Source organism: Mytilus trossulus, chromosome 2 (assembly GCF_036588685.1).
Source record: "Mytilus trossulus isolate FHL-02 chromosome 2, PNRI_Mtr1.1.1.hap1, whole genome shotgun sequence".
NCBI lineage: Eukaryota > Metazoa > Mollusca > Bivalvia > Mytilida > Mytilidae > Mytilus > Mytilus trossulus.
In genome coordinates this window covers 28,513,819-28,535,340 of record NC_086374.1, presented here as the reverse complement: position 1 = coordinate 28,535,340, position 21,522 = coordinate 28,513,819, and the positions used below count along the sequence as shown (strand labels likewise).

The window sequence follows — 21,522 nt, the reverse complement described above, 5'->3', positions numbered from 1 at the left end:
TCTGTGCTTCTGTTTGAAAGGTAAAGCCCTGTATAACTTACAGTTACAGTTTGTTTTTAATGTTGTGTCCCATGTTAAGGTTTCGTTTAGCGCCCACAAAAATCCGTACTTATAGGCTTCATCTTTTTGTTTGTCTTCCATTCTTATGAATACATGCTTTGGCTTGTGATTGCCTTCTGCTTCTGTTCTAAGAAATACGGTTTTCGCTACAAAATATCTTTATGTTCTCCGGAATAAAGAAGAAGCTCGCGACTGTGTTGTATTCTTAGAATATAGGCTCAGGTTTGTGACTATCTTTCGTTCGTATGAATATAATGTCCGAACATCCAACAATTAGTTTCTGTTCTCTAACTTTAGTTTGCTTCAACGAAATGTTATGAAACTTATACACAATGCTTACTAGTATCACCCCCAAATCACAGACCAAGTGTGAATTTTGATGGTGTCACTTTTACCGTTCTTGAGTTATGCTCCTTTAGAAAAATATTATAAAATTTATACCAATGCTTATATCCGCAAAACACAGATGAAGTTTCAATTTCGTTGGCGTCACTTTCTTCGTTCTAGATTAATGCCCCTTTTTTAAATTAACAAAATGCTGCATTCTTTGTTTCCGTTCCCGTTCTTTAGTTTGCCTGAACCAAATGGTAAGATTTTTTTTAACAATGCTTATTACCACAAAACACACCAAGTTTGAACTTTGGTGGCGTCACTTTAACCATTCTAGAGTTATGCGCATTTACAAATGTGAAAATTTCTGAATTTTTGGGTTCCTGCTACCATTCTCGAACTTACGTTTGCCTCACTAAAAGTTATGAAAGGTATACACAATGCTAAATACCAAAAAACTCAGATCAAGTGAAAATTTGGGTAGCATAACTTTTACAGTTCCTGAGTTGTGTCTCTCTTTTTTTTTTTAACTTTATATGCAAGTGGGGGGGGGGGGGGGGGCATCATCTGTGTCCAATAGTCACATTCCCTTTTTATTTTAGCGTCACTGATGAGTGTTATGTAGACGAAACGCGCGTCTGGCGAATATACAAAATTTAGTCCTGGTATCTATGATGAGTTTATTTACAACTACTGGCCATGGGTCGATGCCACTGCTGGTGGAGATTTATTTCCTCGAGGGTATTACCAGTCCAGTAGTCAGCACTTTTTTGTGCTGACATGAATTATCAAAGATATGGTTATATATGACTGTCCCTTTGGTATCTTTCGTCCCTCTTTTATATTTAAATTGCATTTACAAAATTTTAAAATTTTGAAATACTAAGGCTTTTCTTTCTCAGGCATAGATTACCTTGGTCCTCAATGCTCTTCAACTTCGTACTTTATTTGGCCTTTTTAACTTTTTTGGATTCGAGCGTCACTGATGAGTCTTTTGTAGACGATACTCGCGTCTGGTGTACCTGGTATCTATAATGAGTTTATATACATATTTAAATTATCAGCCTAAGCTAAAGCTTAATTAGTTGTTTCCAGTCAAACTATTTTGTATACATCTTACGTAAAGCTAAATCAGCAGTTATATAATTTTTATGAATCTAAGCAAAAGCTAAATATCTAGTTTCCAATTGAGTAAGTTTGAATGCTTATAATTACACCAACACACATATTATGTGGGAATTTTGATGGCGTCACTTGTACAGTTTTAGAGTTAAGCCCTTTCTACAAATGGAAATTTTGCTACAGCTTTCGTTTTCGTTCTCGTACTTACTTTAAATAGTTTGCCTCAACCAAATGTTACGAAACTGATACAAGATGCTTATTACAACAAAACACAGAAAAGTTCGAATTTTTGGAGCGTCACTTGTACAGTTCTAGAGTTATGCCCTCTCTACAAATACAAAAATTGCTAAATGTCTCGTTTTCGTTCTCTTACTCAGTTTGCCTGAACCCAATGTTTTGAAACTTATGTTCTAAATCATAACTTCAAGCGAACATAAATTATTTACAAAAATAAACTCAACACCTTTGTATGGGATCATCTCACCTGACTATGCAGCAAAGCTTTGATTTTATTAAAGGCAAATGCAAAATACGAAATGTTTATCTGTTCCTGTCTGTCTAGGCCGCTGCATGTAACGAACACACAAAAAAATCTGCATCCAGATGCTACGCAGGGTGCTTTATACGACCGCAGAGGTCGAACCCTGAACAGTTGGGGCAAGTATGGACACATCATTTAAGCTTGTTACAGCTCTGAATTTGGATTGTGATTAAATAGTTGACACAACATAGGTTTCTGACACAGAATAAATGTGTTATAAGAACTTAAACTTAAAAACTTAAAATATTAAATTGGACATTTACCTATCATGGTCCAATATCCAAAATCTAAATACATGGTTAGATTCAGCATATCATAGAACTCCAAGAATTCAATTTTTGATAAATCAAATAATGTTCAATTTTACACGCTTTAGACCTCAATGTTGACCAATTTGATAACCGGGTCCAAATATTAAAAATCTATACACATGGTTATATTCAGCATATTGAAGAACCCCATATATTCATTTTTTTCTGAAATCCGACAATGTTTAATTTTGGACCCCGATTTGGAGCAACTTGAAAACTGGGCCCATAATCAAAAATATAAGTGCATGTTACGATTCAGCATATCAAAGAACCCCAAAAATTCAATTATTGTTAAAATTAAACTAAGTTTTATTTAAACTAAGTTTAATTTTGGACCCTTTGGACCTTAATGTAAAACAATTTGAAAACAGGACCAAAAATTTGGAATCTAAATACACGGTAAGACTTGGTATATCAAAGAACCCCAACAATTCATTTTTTTATGTTTAATTTTGAACCCTTTTGGTTCCCAATCCCAACCTTCCTTTTGTGGTCATGAATCTTGTGTTAAAATTTCATAGATTTCTATTTACTTATACTATAGTTATTGTGCGAAAACCAAAAAAAAAAAGCTTATTTGGACCCTTTGTGGCCCCTTATTCATAAACAGTTGGGACCAAAACTCCCAAAATCTATCCCAACCTTCCTTTTGTGGTCATAAACCTTGTGTTTAAATTTCATAGATTTCTATTTGAAGAGATATGCCCTCTACACAATGCAAAATTGATGAGTTTATCGTTTCCGTTATCTCGCTTTAGTTTTCCTCAACCAATGAAACGAATACACAATGCTTATTATCACAAACCTGTGATCAAGTACACATTTGGGTATCTTCACCTTTACAGTTCTTGAGTTATGTTCCTTTATATGCAAACGGGGGGCATCATCTATGTCCAATGGACACAATCCCAATTTATTTTATTTTAAATCAAATGGTTAGTTTTCCCTTCAATTGGTATATATACTATCTTTAATACGGTTTTTTTTGTTTACATTCTGTGATGGGTCTGGTCGTTATCGCCTCCTTATTATTAGAAATAGATTACATATCAAGCGAGACAAAAATGATTACCAAATCAAAATCTACAAATCAGTCAAACATGGCTCAAATTGTTAGTCGACTCTTTCTAAATGTTATTGCTTAGGAATCGAATTTTATTAAGTTTATGGGTAATTATATTAATATGGTCACTTGGTCCTGACCTTCAGTAAAACGCTTGCCAAAGTGGGGCGTCTGTTTTTGCTGTGCGGGATGTATTAGAACCCTTACAAACACTTTTTAGGGCCCGTAGGTAGCCTGTTGTAAGGCAAAATTTCTGTCCCTATCCAATATACCCTCATTTCCCAGTGGCAGACGAAATTTCCCCGACCATCATCCCTTATGGCCTCTATTATGACAATACCTACCTATTGTGTTTATTGTGAACTTGTTCTCGTACTGAATATGCATGAAATATTTGCCCCTGAACGTTAAGCAACCAACAATCAATCAATCAATAAAATTTTCCGGACAACAATGTAAATGAGAAAATGCTTTTTAATGGGATTTTTTTCAGGCATTTTTCGTTATAAGAAAAACCTTGTAATGGGGAAAACAACTGTAAACAGTTATATTAACCAGCAGACATGATCTACAAATAGGTCTACATAGCCAAATTTATCAGCTTATAAAAGTTTGTTGCCCTTATTTCATTTTGGCTGTAAACAGTGAAAAGATCAACAAGTTATGGAGTTTATTCTATTCTACAATGTCGGAGAGGGTTTATTGTTGAAGATGAACATATATCAAGGTTTACGACATAGGCTCTTTTCTTCAAAATTGAAATACCGACTTGTCATCGGGTTTGTTAGTTAATCAATTAAATAGTTAATACTTCAGTTTTATCATAGATATAGGAAGATGTGGTGTGAGTGCCAATGAGACAACTCTCCATCCAAATAACAATTTAAAAATTAAACCATTATAGGTTAAAGTACGGCCTTCAACACGGAGCCTTGGCTCACACCGAACAACAAGCTATAAAGGGCCCCAAAATTACTAGTGTAAAACCATTCAAACGGGAAAACCAACGGTCTAATCTATATAAACAAAAAACATGTATATCTTTTATTTTCATTTGATAAAATTTAATGTTTGCAATAGCATAAATGTTCTAAATAATTAGGATGTTCTTATCCCAAGCAGAAAACCCTAGTCGTATTTGGCACAACCTTTTTGAACTTTTGATCCTCAGTGCTGTACAACCTTGTACTTGTTTTTACTTTCGAACTTTTATATCTGGGCGTCACTGGTAAGTCTTGTGTGTACGAGGTGCGCTTCTGGAGTGTTAGATTTTTAAATCTGGTGCCTTTTGTTGGCTATTATTCATGTGTTTCTTTGTCTAATATGTTCTCCTATTTATTTGTATTGTAGTCCTGTAATGTTAAGTTGTCATTTTAAGGTCAAGTTACAGTACATGGGCTATGTCTTAGATTTTGGTAAAATTTGGCATACAGCTCTGGCTCGATGAACTTCAACTGAAAATCGAAATAATAATGCATTTATCTCAATTATCATTTGAAATATTACTGATTGAAATTTTACAAAATGGGTGAACATTTGTATAGAAAGCACATAAAATCGGCGAAAACCCTTCATGTGTTTCTTTGTCTAATATGTTCTCCTATTTATTTGTATTGTAGTCCTGTAATGTTATGTTGGCATTTCACAAAACAAGCTTGAGGTTCAACCCACCATTTTTTTCTTTACAAATGTCCTGTACCAAGTCAGGAATATGACCATTGTTATATTATAGTTCGTTTCTGTGTGTGTTACATTTTAAAGTTGTGTTTCCGTTGAGTCGTTTGTTTTCTCTTATAATTGAGTGTGCATTGACATTACTATAAGACGGTACTTTTCTATCCCAAATTCATGTATTTGGTTTTGATGTTATATTTGTTATTCTCATCGGATTTTGTCTAATTCATAGTCCGTTTCTGTGTGTGTTACATTTTAATGTTGTGTCGTTGTGTTCCTCTTATATTTAATGCGTTTTCCTCAGTTTTAGTTTGTTTCTCCCGATTTTGTTTTTTGTCCATCGATTTACGAGTTTTGAACAGCGGTGTTGTGAACGTAAAATTCCGAGCGTTCATTATTTATAAGTAAACACCATATTTGTAGAAAATATCAGTCCTGATGATTTATTCACATTACATGTATTACATGTATTATACATACGTTACATAAAATACAAAATACACGGCATACACTCCGACAGTACAAACATTCAGCCATCTTGTCCATCCGGCAACACATGTCTACCCCTCACGTCACTATCACACAACGTCAAAAATACGGGAAACGACATCAACACTGTTTTGCGACATTACGGACATGAAGACAAACTCATAATCACAACAAGCGGTATACTACTGTTGCCTTTATTTTGTACTTTACCGAGCCACACGACCGCTGTCAGTTATAGAACAGGATCTGCTTACCTTTCCGGAGCACATGAAAACAACCCGGTTGTTATGAGGTTTGTGTTTCCTAGTCTTTGGCTTTTAATGTTGTGATTTTGCCATTTGATTTGGTACTTCCGGTTTTGAATTTCCCTCGGAGTTCAGTTTTTTTGTGATTTTAATCTTTACAATCATTTCATACACCAAATAAATTTGACCTGTTGCATATGGTAAATGAAAAACAGACAAAAACATAAAAACTTGACACTATTAAATTGCGGTCAAGATAGAAGAACCTTGCCACAGACTGACAAAATTGCAATACCCTTCCAATAGTTCCATAAACTACATATAACTGACAAACGGCTTAAAGTATCTGAGAAAAGGAACTATTAAATAACTTTAACCTTGATAATTATAAAATGAATGTAGTCGTGATTAGTTATCAAAGGTACCAGGATTCTAATTTACTACGCCAGACGCGCGTTTCAGTGGCGCTCATATCAAAATATTTATCAAGCCAAACAAGTACAAAATTGAAGAACATTGAGGATCCAAAATTCCAAAAAGTTGTGCCAAACACGGTTAAGGTAATCTATGTCTGGGATAAGAAAACCCTTAGTTTTTCGAAACAGGAAATTTGTAAACAGGAAATTTATAAAAATGACCACATGAATTTATTGATATTCATGTCAACACCGAAGTGTTGACTACTGGGCTGGTGATACCCTCGGCGACGAAACGTCGGGTATGAAAGTGCTTCACTGCAATTTTCGAAATTAATAATATATTTAATAAATATACTTACTGTTAAAATGATTAATCGGGACTGATTTTTGTTTGAACTCAACTGATATATTACATTTATGTACTTAACTACTGTTTTTGTTCTACTGATATATTACTTTTATGTACTCAACTACTGATGTTTGTTTGAACCCGACTAATACAATTTTTACATATACCTGATTGACAGTAATAGGACCAATTTCCAGAACATTTCACGTGAAGCTGGCGACCTTGGGTTTAGAATCAAAAGCCCTACTATTAAAGATATATGTATTAAGGCTACAGAAAAGCCCTGTACCGTAGATAAAAAAAAACATGTCGAACATGTCAACCTGTCGACTGTGTCAATCTGTCGATCATGTATACCTGTCGACCTAGTCAATGAAATAAGCTAAACCGATTTACTCGAATAAATATACACTTTGGCACTATTTGTTCCGTATACTCCTGTTGATTCCAATCTCCCCTGCATACTAGTAATATGTTTCACGCACGGGGGCAAACTAGTTTATACCTTATCCAATGCTAACAATGTGCAAATTACCAATAATTCTTAATATTTTAATACCGAAACAAAAAGGAATTCAGCGATACATTGCTCTTTATACACTTTTACAAAAATATTATGTCGAAGGGCGCCTTTAACCATGTTAACTGTTATGTATTATTTTGTGTTCGGAAAAATATACAAATTATAGATTTACTTTTCAGAGAACTAGTTTGTTGTTTAATGATGTCCTTCAACATTTGCCAAACTCTGTTAAAATTACAAGTTTGCGTCACCGGTAGGCATTTATAATTGTTCACATGATCTAAAGCATACAAAACGTTGTTCAAACCTTATGCTTATTTTATACATTTGAATTTAAGATGCAGGAATAAATAACCTAAACTGAATTTTGCAAACCGTTCAAAATTTTGGGTAAACAACGCTCTTCCACTACATTCTATATCAACCCCTTAAATACGGCGTCACGGTTTAAGAGTATTTTGTAGACGTAACAAGCGCCTGGCGTACAATATTACAAGCTTGGTAATGTGAATTTATGATCCGATTGTGAACGTTTTGTAAAGGGCCATGGTGTGAAATAAAATTAAAGGACACAGTTTTACTACACTGACCATTGGTATTAAGTTGATAGTCATAAGTGATATCAAGGTCATCTTTAATACAATCATTCCATTCAGAGTATAAAGATGACATATTGCGTATAGTATTAGAGAAACAGACAAAACCATGAAAATTCTATATTGACTAATGAACGAAGAAAATGAATTCAAGGTTAGATGAACCCTGTCAGACAGACAAACATGAAAATATGTCATTCAGCTAATAAAGTTGACCTATTGCATATAGTATCTAAGAAACAAAATTAACTAGGAAAACTGAATATTGACCAATGAAGCATTACAATGAGGTGAAGGTCAGATGAAATCTTCCAGAATAACATATTCATCTTAAAATCATTCACAAAAAATTAACATAGAGTAATGAGCTGCAAAAATAAGGTCAAGGTTAAATGAAAATTTCTAGACTGACATGTACATCGTTAAATATATCCATACAAAAACAACTCTAAACAACTCTGACCATGGAAATAAGATCAAGATCAGATGACACCTGCCAGCTGGACATGTACACCTAACAATTAGTCCATACACCAAATAAAGTAGATCATATATTGCTTGTAGTATCTGAGATATGGACATGATCACGAAAACTTCAACTTGTTCATTTATCAGGACAATGAGGTTGCTGTTAGATGAAAACTGTCTGACATGCATGCACGCATATACAATATAAAGTTATCCTTTTACTCATAAAAAGAGAAAAATTAACATTACAAAAAAAATCAAGGACAATGGAAATATGACAAACTTCATACCATAAAGCATTCATACACAAAGTATAAAACATCCAAGTCTTTTACCTTCTTAAATATTAAGCTTCTAATAAGTTAAACGCCGCTGACGGATGACTATTCCTAAGTCGAGCTTTCTATGACAGAAGTCGCAGGCTCGACAAAATATGGCAAACACTGATTGCATGAAAGCAACTTGATATAAGCTCAATTTGATTTGGGTGGGGAAATGTACGGTTCAAAAGAAATAGAAAAAGGAGGCGCTACATTGAAACTTTCAGTCGGTTGCATGTACACAAAATGCTGATCGAGACATGTGCGGATACCAGCAATACGGAATAAGAATAACTGTACCAAAACATAAGAACTAAAAATAATCAGCTCAGATATAAGTTATCCGTCCCCCCCAAAAAAAATCAAATATCTTTCGAAAATGCCGACTTCGTAATAAAATAAAATAACAAATATATACGATAGTCCTTTATTGATAATCACAGATTTTTGTTTACCATCCATCATAGTCTCATAGAGCTTTAATTAATTTCTCGCTTCTTGTTTCTTGAAAATAACTACATACCTATTTGTGCACTTATAATGGTTCCCTGTTAGTTCAACCTTTAAATAATGTTGCAAAATCTTACAAATTCTAACAAATTAATATATAACAACCTTAAAATGAACAAAATTCAAATGTTTCAATTAAAACAAAAAAAATAAGTTGCTCTATCCTTTCTCGCACTTAAAATCTCGATTGAACAAAACAATATAAAGAAACACATCTATTTCATAATAATAAAATTACCTTTTTTTTTCAGTCTTCTCTTCTCAACATTAACACACATCAGATAACTCTCCATACTGTGCAGATATATTTTTCAATTCATACAACACGCTTATTATTGCACCAGTTAACTAACTTTTGTTGCATATAAAGTCTAAATAATATATTAAAAAGTAACGTTCACCTCGATTGCTGTTCAAATATTTTAAATGTTAAGGCATACGAAAACAATTATCAAATATGAAAAATACTGCAATAAAATCTGACAGTTATCCTACCTTGTCTGTCCAATATCTTAACATGAACTTAGAGTGCATTTCTTTCTAACCAGAATTTTGTGGCGTTTGTTGATGTTTTATAAACGTTACAAAAGTAGAAAGAAATGCATCGTATAATCAGTGTTTACTGACCCTATTTGAACATTCAATAATGCATGCACAAGTTGTTAGTAAACATACTTTTTTACGAACGTAGAAACAAATACATCGTTTAATCAGGTTGAAGTTAGAAACAATTGTAGCGTTTGCACTAATAAAGATGAACGACAAACTGTAGACGCATTTCTAGAGAGTGCATAGTTATAAACAAATGATCAAATCATGTGCGCGCTTAGCCGTTTGCATTGTTTGTGTTAGAAAGAAATACACTCTTATTTATAACAAATAAAATACGAACGCATCAACAGCATCTGGATGCAAACAATTTGTTCCGAAACATCAAAGTTAATACTATGATATGCTTATAAACAACTTAGAGAGATCAATAAAAAATATCTGGCATATAACTGAAATTCATGGTAACTACAATATACAAATAAGCAACGCATCTATAACAGTTGGCTAAAAACTAGTTAAGGTTCACAGACAATGATAAAACTGGAAATGTATAACTTGCGGAATGCAAAAAATATCTCACAGCAAAAACATAACATTGTGTAGTCATTTTATTAGTTGTGAAATACATGAATGTTTCATGGTTGTTGTCTAAAATCAGCAATATCTCCTTTAATAATAAAAACAAAACAGAGTCAATATTAAGCTTCACTAATGATGCAATAAAATGAATCTTCCACAAAAAAAAATATACAACGAAAAATTGTATATCATGTGAAATCATAATTGTCACAAACAAAAACTCAATCAAAATCAGAATAATACTTAAAATATTAAGAAATCAGTGGCGGTGCCAAAGCTAACTCTCATAAAAGTATCTGATTTACTATTACACAGTTTTGTTTTGCTTGCTATGAGACAGATTTTAAGGACACAGTTTTATATCCAATGTGTATTAACCTGTCTGTTTACGGTTTCAATTAAACCTTAGTTACCACAAACAATCGCAAACTTTTCAATTATCTCACATTTACGATCTTCATTTTACCATACGTGGATTTAATGGCTCCGGTGTAAGTTTTTAAATTTGCAATACTTTAACACAAACTTCATTTAAGTTTAATTGGCAAAGTAATCGATATAGGACAAAATACGGACGAGAAAGTCAAAATTTGTAGAAAATTATTACAAGTATGATAATGATATTTGATATGCCAAAAATATCCCTCCACACAAAAGATTTTCATGAGGCATTTAATGGGATTGTGAAAATAAAAGACGTTCTTTATTTGAGAGCATGCTGAAGAATGCTTGAAGTGAACAGTATATACCCAAAAAAACCTTCTGCGTAATGGATTTGCAGGAAAAATGAGAAATAACGAGTATATTTTCAACTGACAGAGACTTCAACAAGGTATAGGGTTAGGACCTGGTCAGAAGGAACATTTTCGAAAATAGTGCATAATAGTTTTTCAAATATTATAGTTCTTCTCTATAGCTTTAAAATTGCTAATAAGTGAAATATGAGAGAGCACATGAGGAGAGAGCAGACAGGATACGCAGAAAACCGAAGTAGTTTCAGAATAATCATGTTGCAAACCTCCGTTAAGGCACTGCTACCATAGCCAGGTGAATGAGTGGGGGCATCCTAACCAATGCAAAATCACCTTTGTTTTAATCTACTGAAAAACGATCAAGAGAGGACATATCCCAACGTACCGGGAAAGGGGAATTGGATTATAACATTTTGTAAATATAACAAATAGGACATTTACAACTAAATTTTGTAAATAATGCATGATCAAATCTCGTAAATTACCTTCAATATGTAAATTATCAAAAGCCAAATTCAAAAGCTCGAACACATTAAACGAATGATACCCCTATTGTGTTTAATGCCCCAAAAATAAGTTGAAATACTTTTTGTGATCCCATTCAAAAAATTGGTCTAGGGTCAATGCACTGTATTGAGCATATACCCGGTCACACACTTATGAAACATTAAAGGTAATTATTTATACATATATCGGATAAACAGATACCCTTCATCAGTATGATAAAAAAAAATCACAAAAATACTGAACTCAGAGGAAAATCAATTTGGGAAGTCCATAATCACATGGAAAATGATGTAAAAGAATCTAATAAATTTATTCTGATTCAACTATAACAATCTTGAAATATATACAATTAAAACCGGACACAGCAACGCTTGTACAATTCTAAAAATTAAAACATATATATATATATAAAGTCAAAATTGAAAATAACGTTCAAACCTATGAAAGGTTGGAAAAAAACGCAATTTTTTTTATACATGTGCATGCAAAACAATTTTCTTGGTAGATGGGTCTAAATACCAACGTTTTCCAAAAGACCACAAAAGTGAAAAAGTAACCTTTGATAAAACGCATTTGACTAGCAATAGATATATCCTTTGGTTATTACGATAACATGATTCTTAGCGTATGTCAGGTACCTAAAGCCTTGTTTCTATTTTCAAGTATATGTAAATAGTGTATTTGGGAAATGGTTCATCTGCGTATTTTACATTGTACTTTCAAGATTTATGAATTTGACCGTCAATTTATATACAAATTGACACATATCTTCAATTTTATGTTTCAATTTGTATATAAATTGACGATCAAATTCATAAATCTTGAAAGTACAATGTAAAATACACAGATGAACCATTTTCCTTTTACACTATTTACATATATTATATAAATCAAATCGGTATTAGCTACGACAGAGACACATAATATGTCCCTTGCTATGAGATATATAAAAAAAATCGCTCAATTTGATTTTTTCAATATTTAATGAAAGTGATTTAGCTTAATTTGACTTTAGAAGCCAATGTGTGCCATGTTTGCAAAATATACTGGGTAACCTCGCTGATGATTAAGTCACTTATGTATTCAGCTATTAAAAGTAAAAATAAATGTCATTTGAAAGTGAAACCAAAATGCACTATTTGATTGATTGATTTGATCCACAAAAAATCATTCGTAAAACGATTGCAAACATACTTTCTAACTTACATCATGAAGTCAAACAGACATAGAAAAAGCCAACTACAGTTGTGCTATCTGTTTATATTTATATTCATGTTTATATCGGGTTATATGACCGTCGGCATGAGGTCACCACGATACTCGATGACGCCTACACAAAAATACACACGAAATGTTGATATTGTCAAGTCAATGCAGCATTTATTATTGATACGTATAGATAGGCCTGTTAGATTATATAAACACTCGGACTTGGTGATAAGTGAATAAAATCAGAGCAGGTCCAATAACGCATTGACATCCTCAAAAACCAATAATAGATAAATATATATAAATATATATATGTAAAAACTAATCAGCAAAAGAAACTTCACATGACATTTAAAATCACTTCTCTTCAACACTGAAATTGAATCACACTAAAGGAGCATTTATTGAAAAAGGTGTCCACCTCTTCGTTTCGACAGCTTCACATCTTCAACGCATATACACGTATATTAAAAACAATATTCGGTCTATTGTTAAGGTAGATATTCTGTTACATTACTCTAGAGTCGCAACTTGCAGATGTTCTAGCTTTTCCGTTGCGTTTCTACAAGTGATTATAGTGATTATTCAGCGAGCAAATTAACATCTTGAATTGTCTTACTCAAAACGTTTACTTCTGAAGGGATTGAAGTAAATGTAGTCTAGCGACAAAGCAATATAATCGCAGTTGTGAGTTTGTCCTTGTAGTGTGCTGACATAAGGAGATTAAGATGATGGATTAACTTGAAATGTCTGGTATGACGCCGTGAATTCAACCTAGGTATATCCCTAAACAAAATCGTAAAACTTCTGAACCGAATTCTCATTGAGCATACAAGACTGCAGCATACCTATCATGTGGTCTATTTCCATTTCATGTTTCCAATGCATTGCTTCTGGTTTCTCTGATGACTTTTATTTACCCGTGATTTCAAAGGTTTCGAAGTGACAACAAGTTTCTTAAAAAAAAACATGCTAAAAATGACCATAATTTACTTTAAAGAAAACTTCTTTGTATTAAAGTGCATTAGATATACTGGCACTTTTGGCAAAAACTTGAAAGTGATGGGACGTAATAAGTATCAAAAAGTAAAATCAAAAAAATACTGAACTCCAAGGAAAATTCAAAAACTCCCTAGTCAAATGGAAACACGTTTAAAACGAAAACATTTTTGTTTTTGTTTCATCCTGGTATCTATGTTGAGTTTACTACGAGAGATCTATTTGAAAAAGGTATGTGTCATGTCATTTTCGATCCTTATTGTTCTATGACCTATTGGACAAAAATAATATTATATTTGTTTTGGGTTAGGCCAGAGTTCCAATCAAAAAAGAAGTCACGAGCGATAGCATAGATCTTCTTGCAAATATTACCTCAACACTTGCAAATACGAAATTGTTTGGTGAAAAATTGCATCTTAAACCACAATTCTTTTACAATCTTCATAAATGTGATATATTCAGACATTTAACTTTCTTCTCTCTCATTACTTGACATACTGTTTGGAAAACTGTTTTGCAAGTCCCTGTAACCTGTTCCCCTTATTTGTGCGTTTCCATCATTAATCAACGCAGCACATTCTTGTTCTGGATTTTTCTCTTCAGAATCATTTGTATCAGAAGGTGAGCTGATGTTTGAGGCTGGAATGTTTGAATTCTTTTTAGTAGAACTCAGCATTTTTGCTGCTTTTTCTGGATGCTCGTCGTTTTCTGCTCTGTTTACCGGATTCGCAATCCTCGGATAGTGGTTTTCTGATGTATATGGAACACTGTTTTGTATATCTCTAAATTCATCTGCACGATACTGCGCATTGGCATCATTATGCAAAGCGGAAGCAGCCATTTCGGGGTTCTTTTCATACTGCGTTTCATTTTCCGGACATGTAACAATAGGTTTCTCACTAGGTAGATTTACTGCCGCTTGTGACATATTTTGTCCATTATCTAAGTACCCACGTTTTAGAGTAGTTTCTGTATTTTCTGGAGAGTCAGCACCTCCACGGTTATCTAAGTCTATATGAGACGGATTAATTAAAGGCAATACATCGCTATTCGGATCTAATAACTCTGCTCGTTCTTGAGTTACAACAGTTTTAAGAGCCGTAAAACCATGTTCATCCGCTGAACGCTCTCCTTCTTCATTTGGACAAGCATCAAATCTGCCTGTTGAAGGGATTTTTGATGATTCAATAGTCAGCTGAAAAGGGTTAGGTTTATTACTTTGTGTATTGTCTGTAATGCTTTCGGTTATACTCTCTGTTATATTAAGAGAACACTGCTGTTCTTGTGTTTTAATTTCTTCATCTAAATCATTCATATATCCAAATCTCTGTGTGGGTAAGACATCTGTAAGATATTTAAAGATACAAATCACATGTTAAAAGATGTCATATCAGACAATTGCATCGAAAATTTCACTCTGAAAACAGATATCAGCTCGTACGGAGGATCTTCCCGCATCCTTTAACATGTAACATATGCAAAAGATTCAAATTGAATGAACCATGATTGAGATGTCAGTGTCATATAATCTCCATGGAAACTAGCAAATGCTTATAACACATATTCAAAATATATTTGACATACTATCAGTGGTTCATCTTAAGATGTCTTGCTGTCGGTTCAACTAACAAAAAACTTTAATGAATTAACTATAAAGTAAAACGCAGTCAATAAAACCATGACTGATCGGGTAGGGCGAATGTATGCACAACAAATAGTTGTTACTCTCCTTAAAATGAACTGCTCACGAAAATAAACACCTGAACTACACATGAAAATGCAAATACAACATCATATCACAATATCATTAACCTACCAATAGGGGTTTCCTTCAAACTGACCTAAGCACACAATTTGATGCCGTAGACACACCCGAAAGATGGAGCACACATAAACCCACATAAAAACAAGAATAAAAATCTCCTTCATTTTAATAATTTAATAGTATTGGATTCCTCGCTTCCATATAACGCTATAAAGGGAAATTACTCAAGAGCGATAAAAGTGTTGCCCCTTAAATTCGAATTTAATTGAGTTTAGATGTAATAAGCGGATGTACAGACTAGTGTAACACGTTATGCTCCCTCCATACCAGCGAGGTCATTCACAATTGTCGTACCTTTTCTTAAGAGTGTTTATATTTGAATTAAAGAAGAATGTGTCCACAGTACACGGATGCCCCACTCGCACTATCATTTCCTATGTTTACTGGACCGTGAAATTGGAATAAATTCTCTAATTTGGCATTAAAATTAGAATGATCTTATCAAAGGGAACATGTATACTAAGTTTCAAGTTGATTGGACTTCAACTTCATCAAAATCTTTAACCTGAAGTGTAACAGACGGACGAACGAACAGACGAACGAATGGACAGACGGACGAACGAACGGACGCACAGACCAGAAAACATAGTGCCCCTCTACTATCGTAGGCGGGGCATAAAAATGCTACAAAAAGTAAATTTACCTGACTGCTGTACATTTGTTGTTGGATTTTCATCAGTAGTATCAAACTGTATGCCTGCGCCTTGCATCAGAATATACAACTCTTCTGTCGTCTTATGCCGAAGATCATCAAGAATATATTTTGCTGGATTATCTTTTCTTTCTAAAAAGAAGATAAATTGCTTAACTAGTTACCTAAAATAATACTCCCCAGATAAAATATGTCAAATATATATTTAGGCAATAAATTTAGAATTAGAAAAAAAAACATTCTTAAAAACAATCCCGACTTCAACAGCTCTCCTCCTTTTCTCTTATTAAGTCATTAAAATTATTTATGACCAGTGAAATGATATTTGTAAATAAAAATTGTTGATTTCCTTGTTTTTCAATAAACATATATACAGTTTCTCACTTTTGAAAACATTTTGAAATAAATTGCTTTGCTGAGCACAGCTGGATACGATCGAACAGTTCCAAGCACAGTTGGGGCAAAACTGGGCCCAATATTCGCGCTTGATACAGGTCTGAATTAGGATTGTAATAAATATTTTACACATAACAGTTTTCTGACACAGAATAACTGTAGTCAAAGAAATTATTATTTTTGTCATTTTTAAACATATTTATTCACTAGTGGATTGGGAAACAAGCTATTGAAACTTGTATTATTTCCACTTTGCCGTTGTCAAAGAACTTAGAATTGGTTATATAATTTGAATTCATATATTTCTTGCTTTTGTAAAATACACTATGCTGATGCATATTGATCCCCCTCCCCCACCACACAAAAAAGGTTAATCTCCCCTTTTTGTAATATACTATGCTGTTTCAAAATGACAACCCACCCCAACCCACCGCTGACACCCCCTTTTTTTTGGCTAAACGTCCAAAACCTGACATTTTTTTATACATAATTTACAAGTAGTGTAAGGGAGGTAAATCCAAACATACACAACATATTGTATTTAAAATGTATTTGAATTACCCCCCTTACACTGCTTTAAATGGTCTTAATTGCCCATTTACCATTAACCAGAAAAACCTAGCTTTCCTCCTTTTTTTCCTTTACTTCCATAACCCCCCCCCCCCCCCCCCCCCCCCCCCCCCCCCCCAGTCAATCCTAACCATCCCTTTGTGGTAGGGAAACTTGTGGTATAATTTCACAGAGAGATTCATACACTTAAACTCACGTTATTGTCTGTAAACTATCTTTTTGACCCCTTATTCCTAAACTGTTGGGATCATAACCCCCAAAATCAACACCAACTTTCCTTGAGTGGTATTGAACCTTCTGGTAAAAATTTATGGAGATTGATTCACTTAAACTAAAGTTCTTACCCGGAAAACTAAATGCGTCTTCGGACGACGAACGCAGAAAAAGACGATATGATAGCATTATATGTCGAAAAAAATGTTCGTGGTTGTATAAAAATTACATGTTACTTTTAAATTAATAGATTTTTTTGAAATACAGTGTATTAATGATAAATAATTTTGGAAATTGTTGCACTAACTTTAACTAAATATATCAAGTCTACAGCTAGTTTATTCATTGAATTATACGAAAAATTGGTTAACGTTATATTTCGCAATGGCATTATACCTGACAGTTGGCTAATTGGTTACATTAAGCCTGTTTTTAAAAATGAAGGAAGCAAGTTGGACCCCAAAAATTTTAGACCAATTAACATTTTTAGTTATATGGAGAAACTTTTTACCGCAATTCTATGCGAGCGACTAAATCTTTTCTCTACAAAATTCATGATTTTAAACAAAATCCCAAGAGAATAAAAAATAAAACATCAAAACCAAATACATGAATTTGGGATAGACAAGTACCGTGACACGTCTTATCGCAATGTGAATATACACTAAAAAAATAAGAGAAAACAAACGACGCAACATTAAAATGTAACACCCACACAGAAACGAACTATAACAAACCTTACACTATAAAAGTGTTAAAATTTCATAGATTTCTTTTTACTTATACTAAAGTTATAGCGCGAAAACCAAATGTCTTCGGACGACGACGACGACGCAGACGATGACGCCAACGTAATACCAATACACGACCAAAACATTTTCAATTTTTGCGGTCGTATAAAACTGCTTGGTTTTTTGCCCCTTTTTGCCCTTTATTCCTAGACTATTGACCCAAAATATATCCCAACCTTCTACTTATGGTATTTTACATTGTGGTACAATGTCAGAACAATTGAAATACTTATACACAACTTATTGTCCTGACACAAGATAAATGCTTGTTTTGGGCCCCTTTCGGCTTTAATTCCTAAACATTAGGGACCAAAACTCCCAAAATCAATCCCAAGCTTCATTTTGTGGTTATAAACATTGTTTTAAAATTTTACTGATTTCTATTCACTTATACTAAAGTTGTCTTGACACTAGATAAATGCTTGTTTTGGGCCCCTTTTCTATACCTTAGGGACTATAACCCCCAAATTCAATCCCAAGCTTTATTATGTGGTTATACACATTGTGTTAAAATTTTATTGATTTCTATTTACTTATACTAAAGTTATTATCCGGTAACCATCCGTCTTCGGACGACGCTGATGACAACGACGACGACGTGATACCATTATACGATTTGCGGTCGTATAAAAAGTTTTGTTTTTGCCCCTTTTACCGAAAACTTTTTGCTATAACCCAAAAAAAAAATATTCCCAACCTTCCGTTTAGGGTATGAAACCTACGGGTCTCGAGGCCGATATTGCAAACCTTGGATATATACCAGTGCCAATACAGAAAAAGCCAATTATAACACTTTTATTAAATGATTATTAGAAAATTAAATACCGGAAGTGAACGTCCCTAATACGGCTTCCCCCCCCCCCCCGCTATTTTTCTGTATTGGCACTGTTTTTCAGCTGCAAAACTTAAAGACGTTACAAAAAATGGCACATCATTTAACCTGTTTATTTTATAGTTAAAAAATATTGTAAAAATGTTTTTATGCACAACAATACTTCCAAAGTTAAGCAATGGCGTAAGAATATTGAAAACCGAAAGTGAAGGTCTTGTATAAGCCCTAGGGCCAATACGGCTTTTACCCCCGCTATATTGGCCCTGTTTTTTTTCGATTTGGCCCTATTCCAAGAGCAATATTAAATCTTGATTTGTATCGACAGTGGAACGTTTTCCTGTTGCACATGCTGATTTATCCGTATAAAGACTTATTTGCTCATATCATTAAATAATAATGTGTACTAGTTCAGTGATAGTGGGCGTCATACTAAACTTCGAAATACATAAATTAACAAGTAAACAAGACTAACAAAGTCCAGTGGCTCCTCACTTGGGACTGGCGCAATGTTTTTTTTAAATCTCAACCCTACCCTTATACTTCTTGCCATTGTAGAAAAAGAAAAATACAGCAATACTCACAACTGTAAAACTCAGTTTAAAGCAGTCTGAGTCCAAGTCAGAATAGGTAACAAAAGTAACTAAACAAAATGACAATAATACATAAATTAACAGAGTACTACTAGCAGTTACTAACATGACAGCACCGTACCTCAATTAGCCTAATTGAAAGATTATGTCTTTATCATATGAACATCAAGCACAATCCCTTTTGTAAAGGTCTAAGTAGCATACCATTATAAAATATATGTGATGAACATAACCCTTATCATGCCAACAAATGGTTTATGAAGAAATGTGTTTATTTCCGATGCAAAGACCCTATAAGTGAGTCAATATTAAGGCCAACATTTGCCAGTTTTAATGACCTGACAACAGTATCGTTACTATATCTCTTCTTAACTTTGTAATTAATATTACCATAGAAGATTGGATGTGAAAAACCTGAACGTATAAGAAGTCTGCATGTTGATTTACATTAACGAATGATGTCCTTGTACCGATGATAAAATTTATTAAATGTTTTGACTAGTTTCTGATATCGAAAACCCTAGTTTAATAATTTTTCAGTAATACATAGATTCTCTTGGCTAAAAACTAATACATTGTTACATAGACAAGCGAATCGTACAATATATAAACACCATAAAATTGTGACAATGGAACGTCACCACATAAAATTGATAATTAACAATAGGAAATGAAAAATGATATCTTTTATCACAAATTTTATTATTAAGCTTCTCGTCAATGATGTAGATATCAAGATCCAGGAAAAGTTCACTGTTAGTACTAGCTTTATTTAAAGTTAGTTTAACGGGATAAATCTCTTTAGTATACATACTGAAGTCGTCATTATTGAGAGCCAAAAATATATCATCCAAATATCAAAAAGTATTATTAATTTTTTGTATAAGATGTTGTTCCAATGAGTCTTTGCTGATTTTAGTCATAAATTGTAACTCATAAGAATACACTGAAATTGAATACGGAAACAGGTCTGCAATAAGTGGTGCACAGTTATTCCCTATTGGAATTCCGATAACTTGAAGATATACGGAATCTCCAAAGCGATTTGTTTGTTGTTACTATAAATGACCATACACTTGTACTATAAGTTATATGGTTCGCTACTGACTCCCTACGAATCCATAGAGGGTTAGTAAAATACATAAGGGGTTGAGGCCGGAGGCCGAATTACCTAGGGATTTTATTCACCCTCTATTGATCCGTAGGGGGTCAGTAGTTAACTGTATACCGAATTTATCGCACGCTGGACTTTTTTGTGCTGCATTTTGTTGTTAAATAAACAATGAAACACAACAACATTAATAGTTGACGTCGCCATTAACGCGTCATGAACCCCCTATGAATTTTACTAACCCCTACGGTCTCATAGGGGGTCACCACGTGACGGCGTTAAACCAAACACAACATGATAAGTTACCCGCGGTGCGATAATATAAGTTATATGGTTTGCAACTGACCCCATATCGATCCATAGGGGGTTAGTAAAATCCATAGGGGGTGAGGGCGGAGGCCGAGTCCCCTATGAATTTTATTCACCCTCTATGGATCCGTAGGGGGTCAGTAGTTAACCGTATAACGAATTTATCGGACGCTGAACTTTTTCTGCGGCGTTTTGTTTAAAAATAAACAATGAAACACCACAACATTAATGGATGGCGTCGCCATTAATGCGTCATGAACCCCATATGAAACTTATTAACCCCATACGGTCTCATAGGGGGTCACCATGTGACGGCGTTTAACCAATCACAACGTGATAATTCATCTGTGGTCCGATAAAAGTAATCGTGTTGATACAAGAACAATAATTATACTTGTTTTGGCCCTATGGTGTCTAATCCCTGAACAGTTAGGACAATAACCCTCAAAACAAATCCGAATCGTTGTGTTGTTGTAACAAACCTTGTAGCATAATTTCATAGAGATCCATACACTTATACTCAAGTTATTATATGAAAACTAAATGTATTCGATCGGCAACGACATTGACAACATGATACGAACTTATATGTCAAGCCGTTTTGCTATTCGTTCT

At 33.7% G+C, this 21,522-nt stretch overlaps 1 protein-coding gene across 1 annotated transcript in view; it reads right to left on the bottom strand.

The window, feature by feature from the left end:
* Positions 1-12,264: 12,264 nt before the first annotated feature.
* LOC134705016 (uncharacterized) overlaps positions 12,265-21,522 on the bottom strand; it is a 33,609-nt gene continuing 24,351 nt past the window's right edge. The window contains exons 6-7 of the mRNA XM_063563785.1: positions 16,087-16,227; positions 12,265-14,962 (exon numbers count right to left, since the gene is read on the bottom strand). Coding sequence (XP_063419855.1) covers positions 14,085-14,962; positions 16,087-16,227 — 1,019 coding nt within the window. The 3' untranslated portion in view covers positions 12,265-14,084. The remainder of the gene's footprint in view (positions 14,963-16,086; positions 16,228-21,522) is intronic.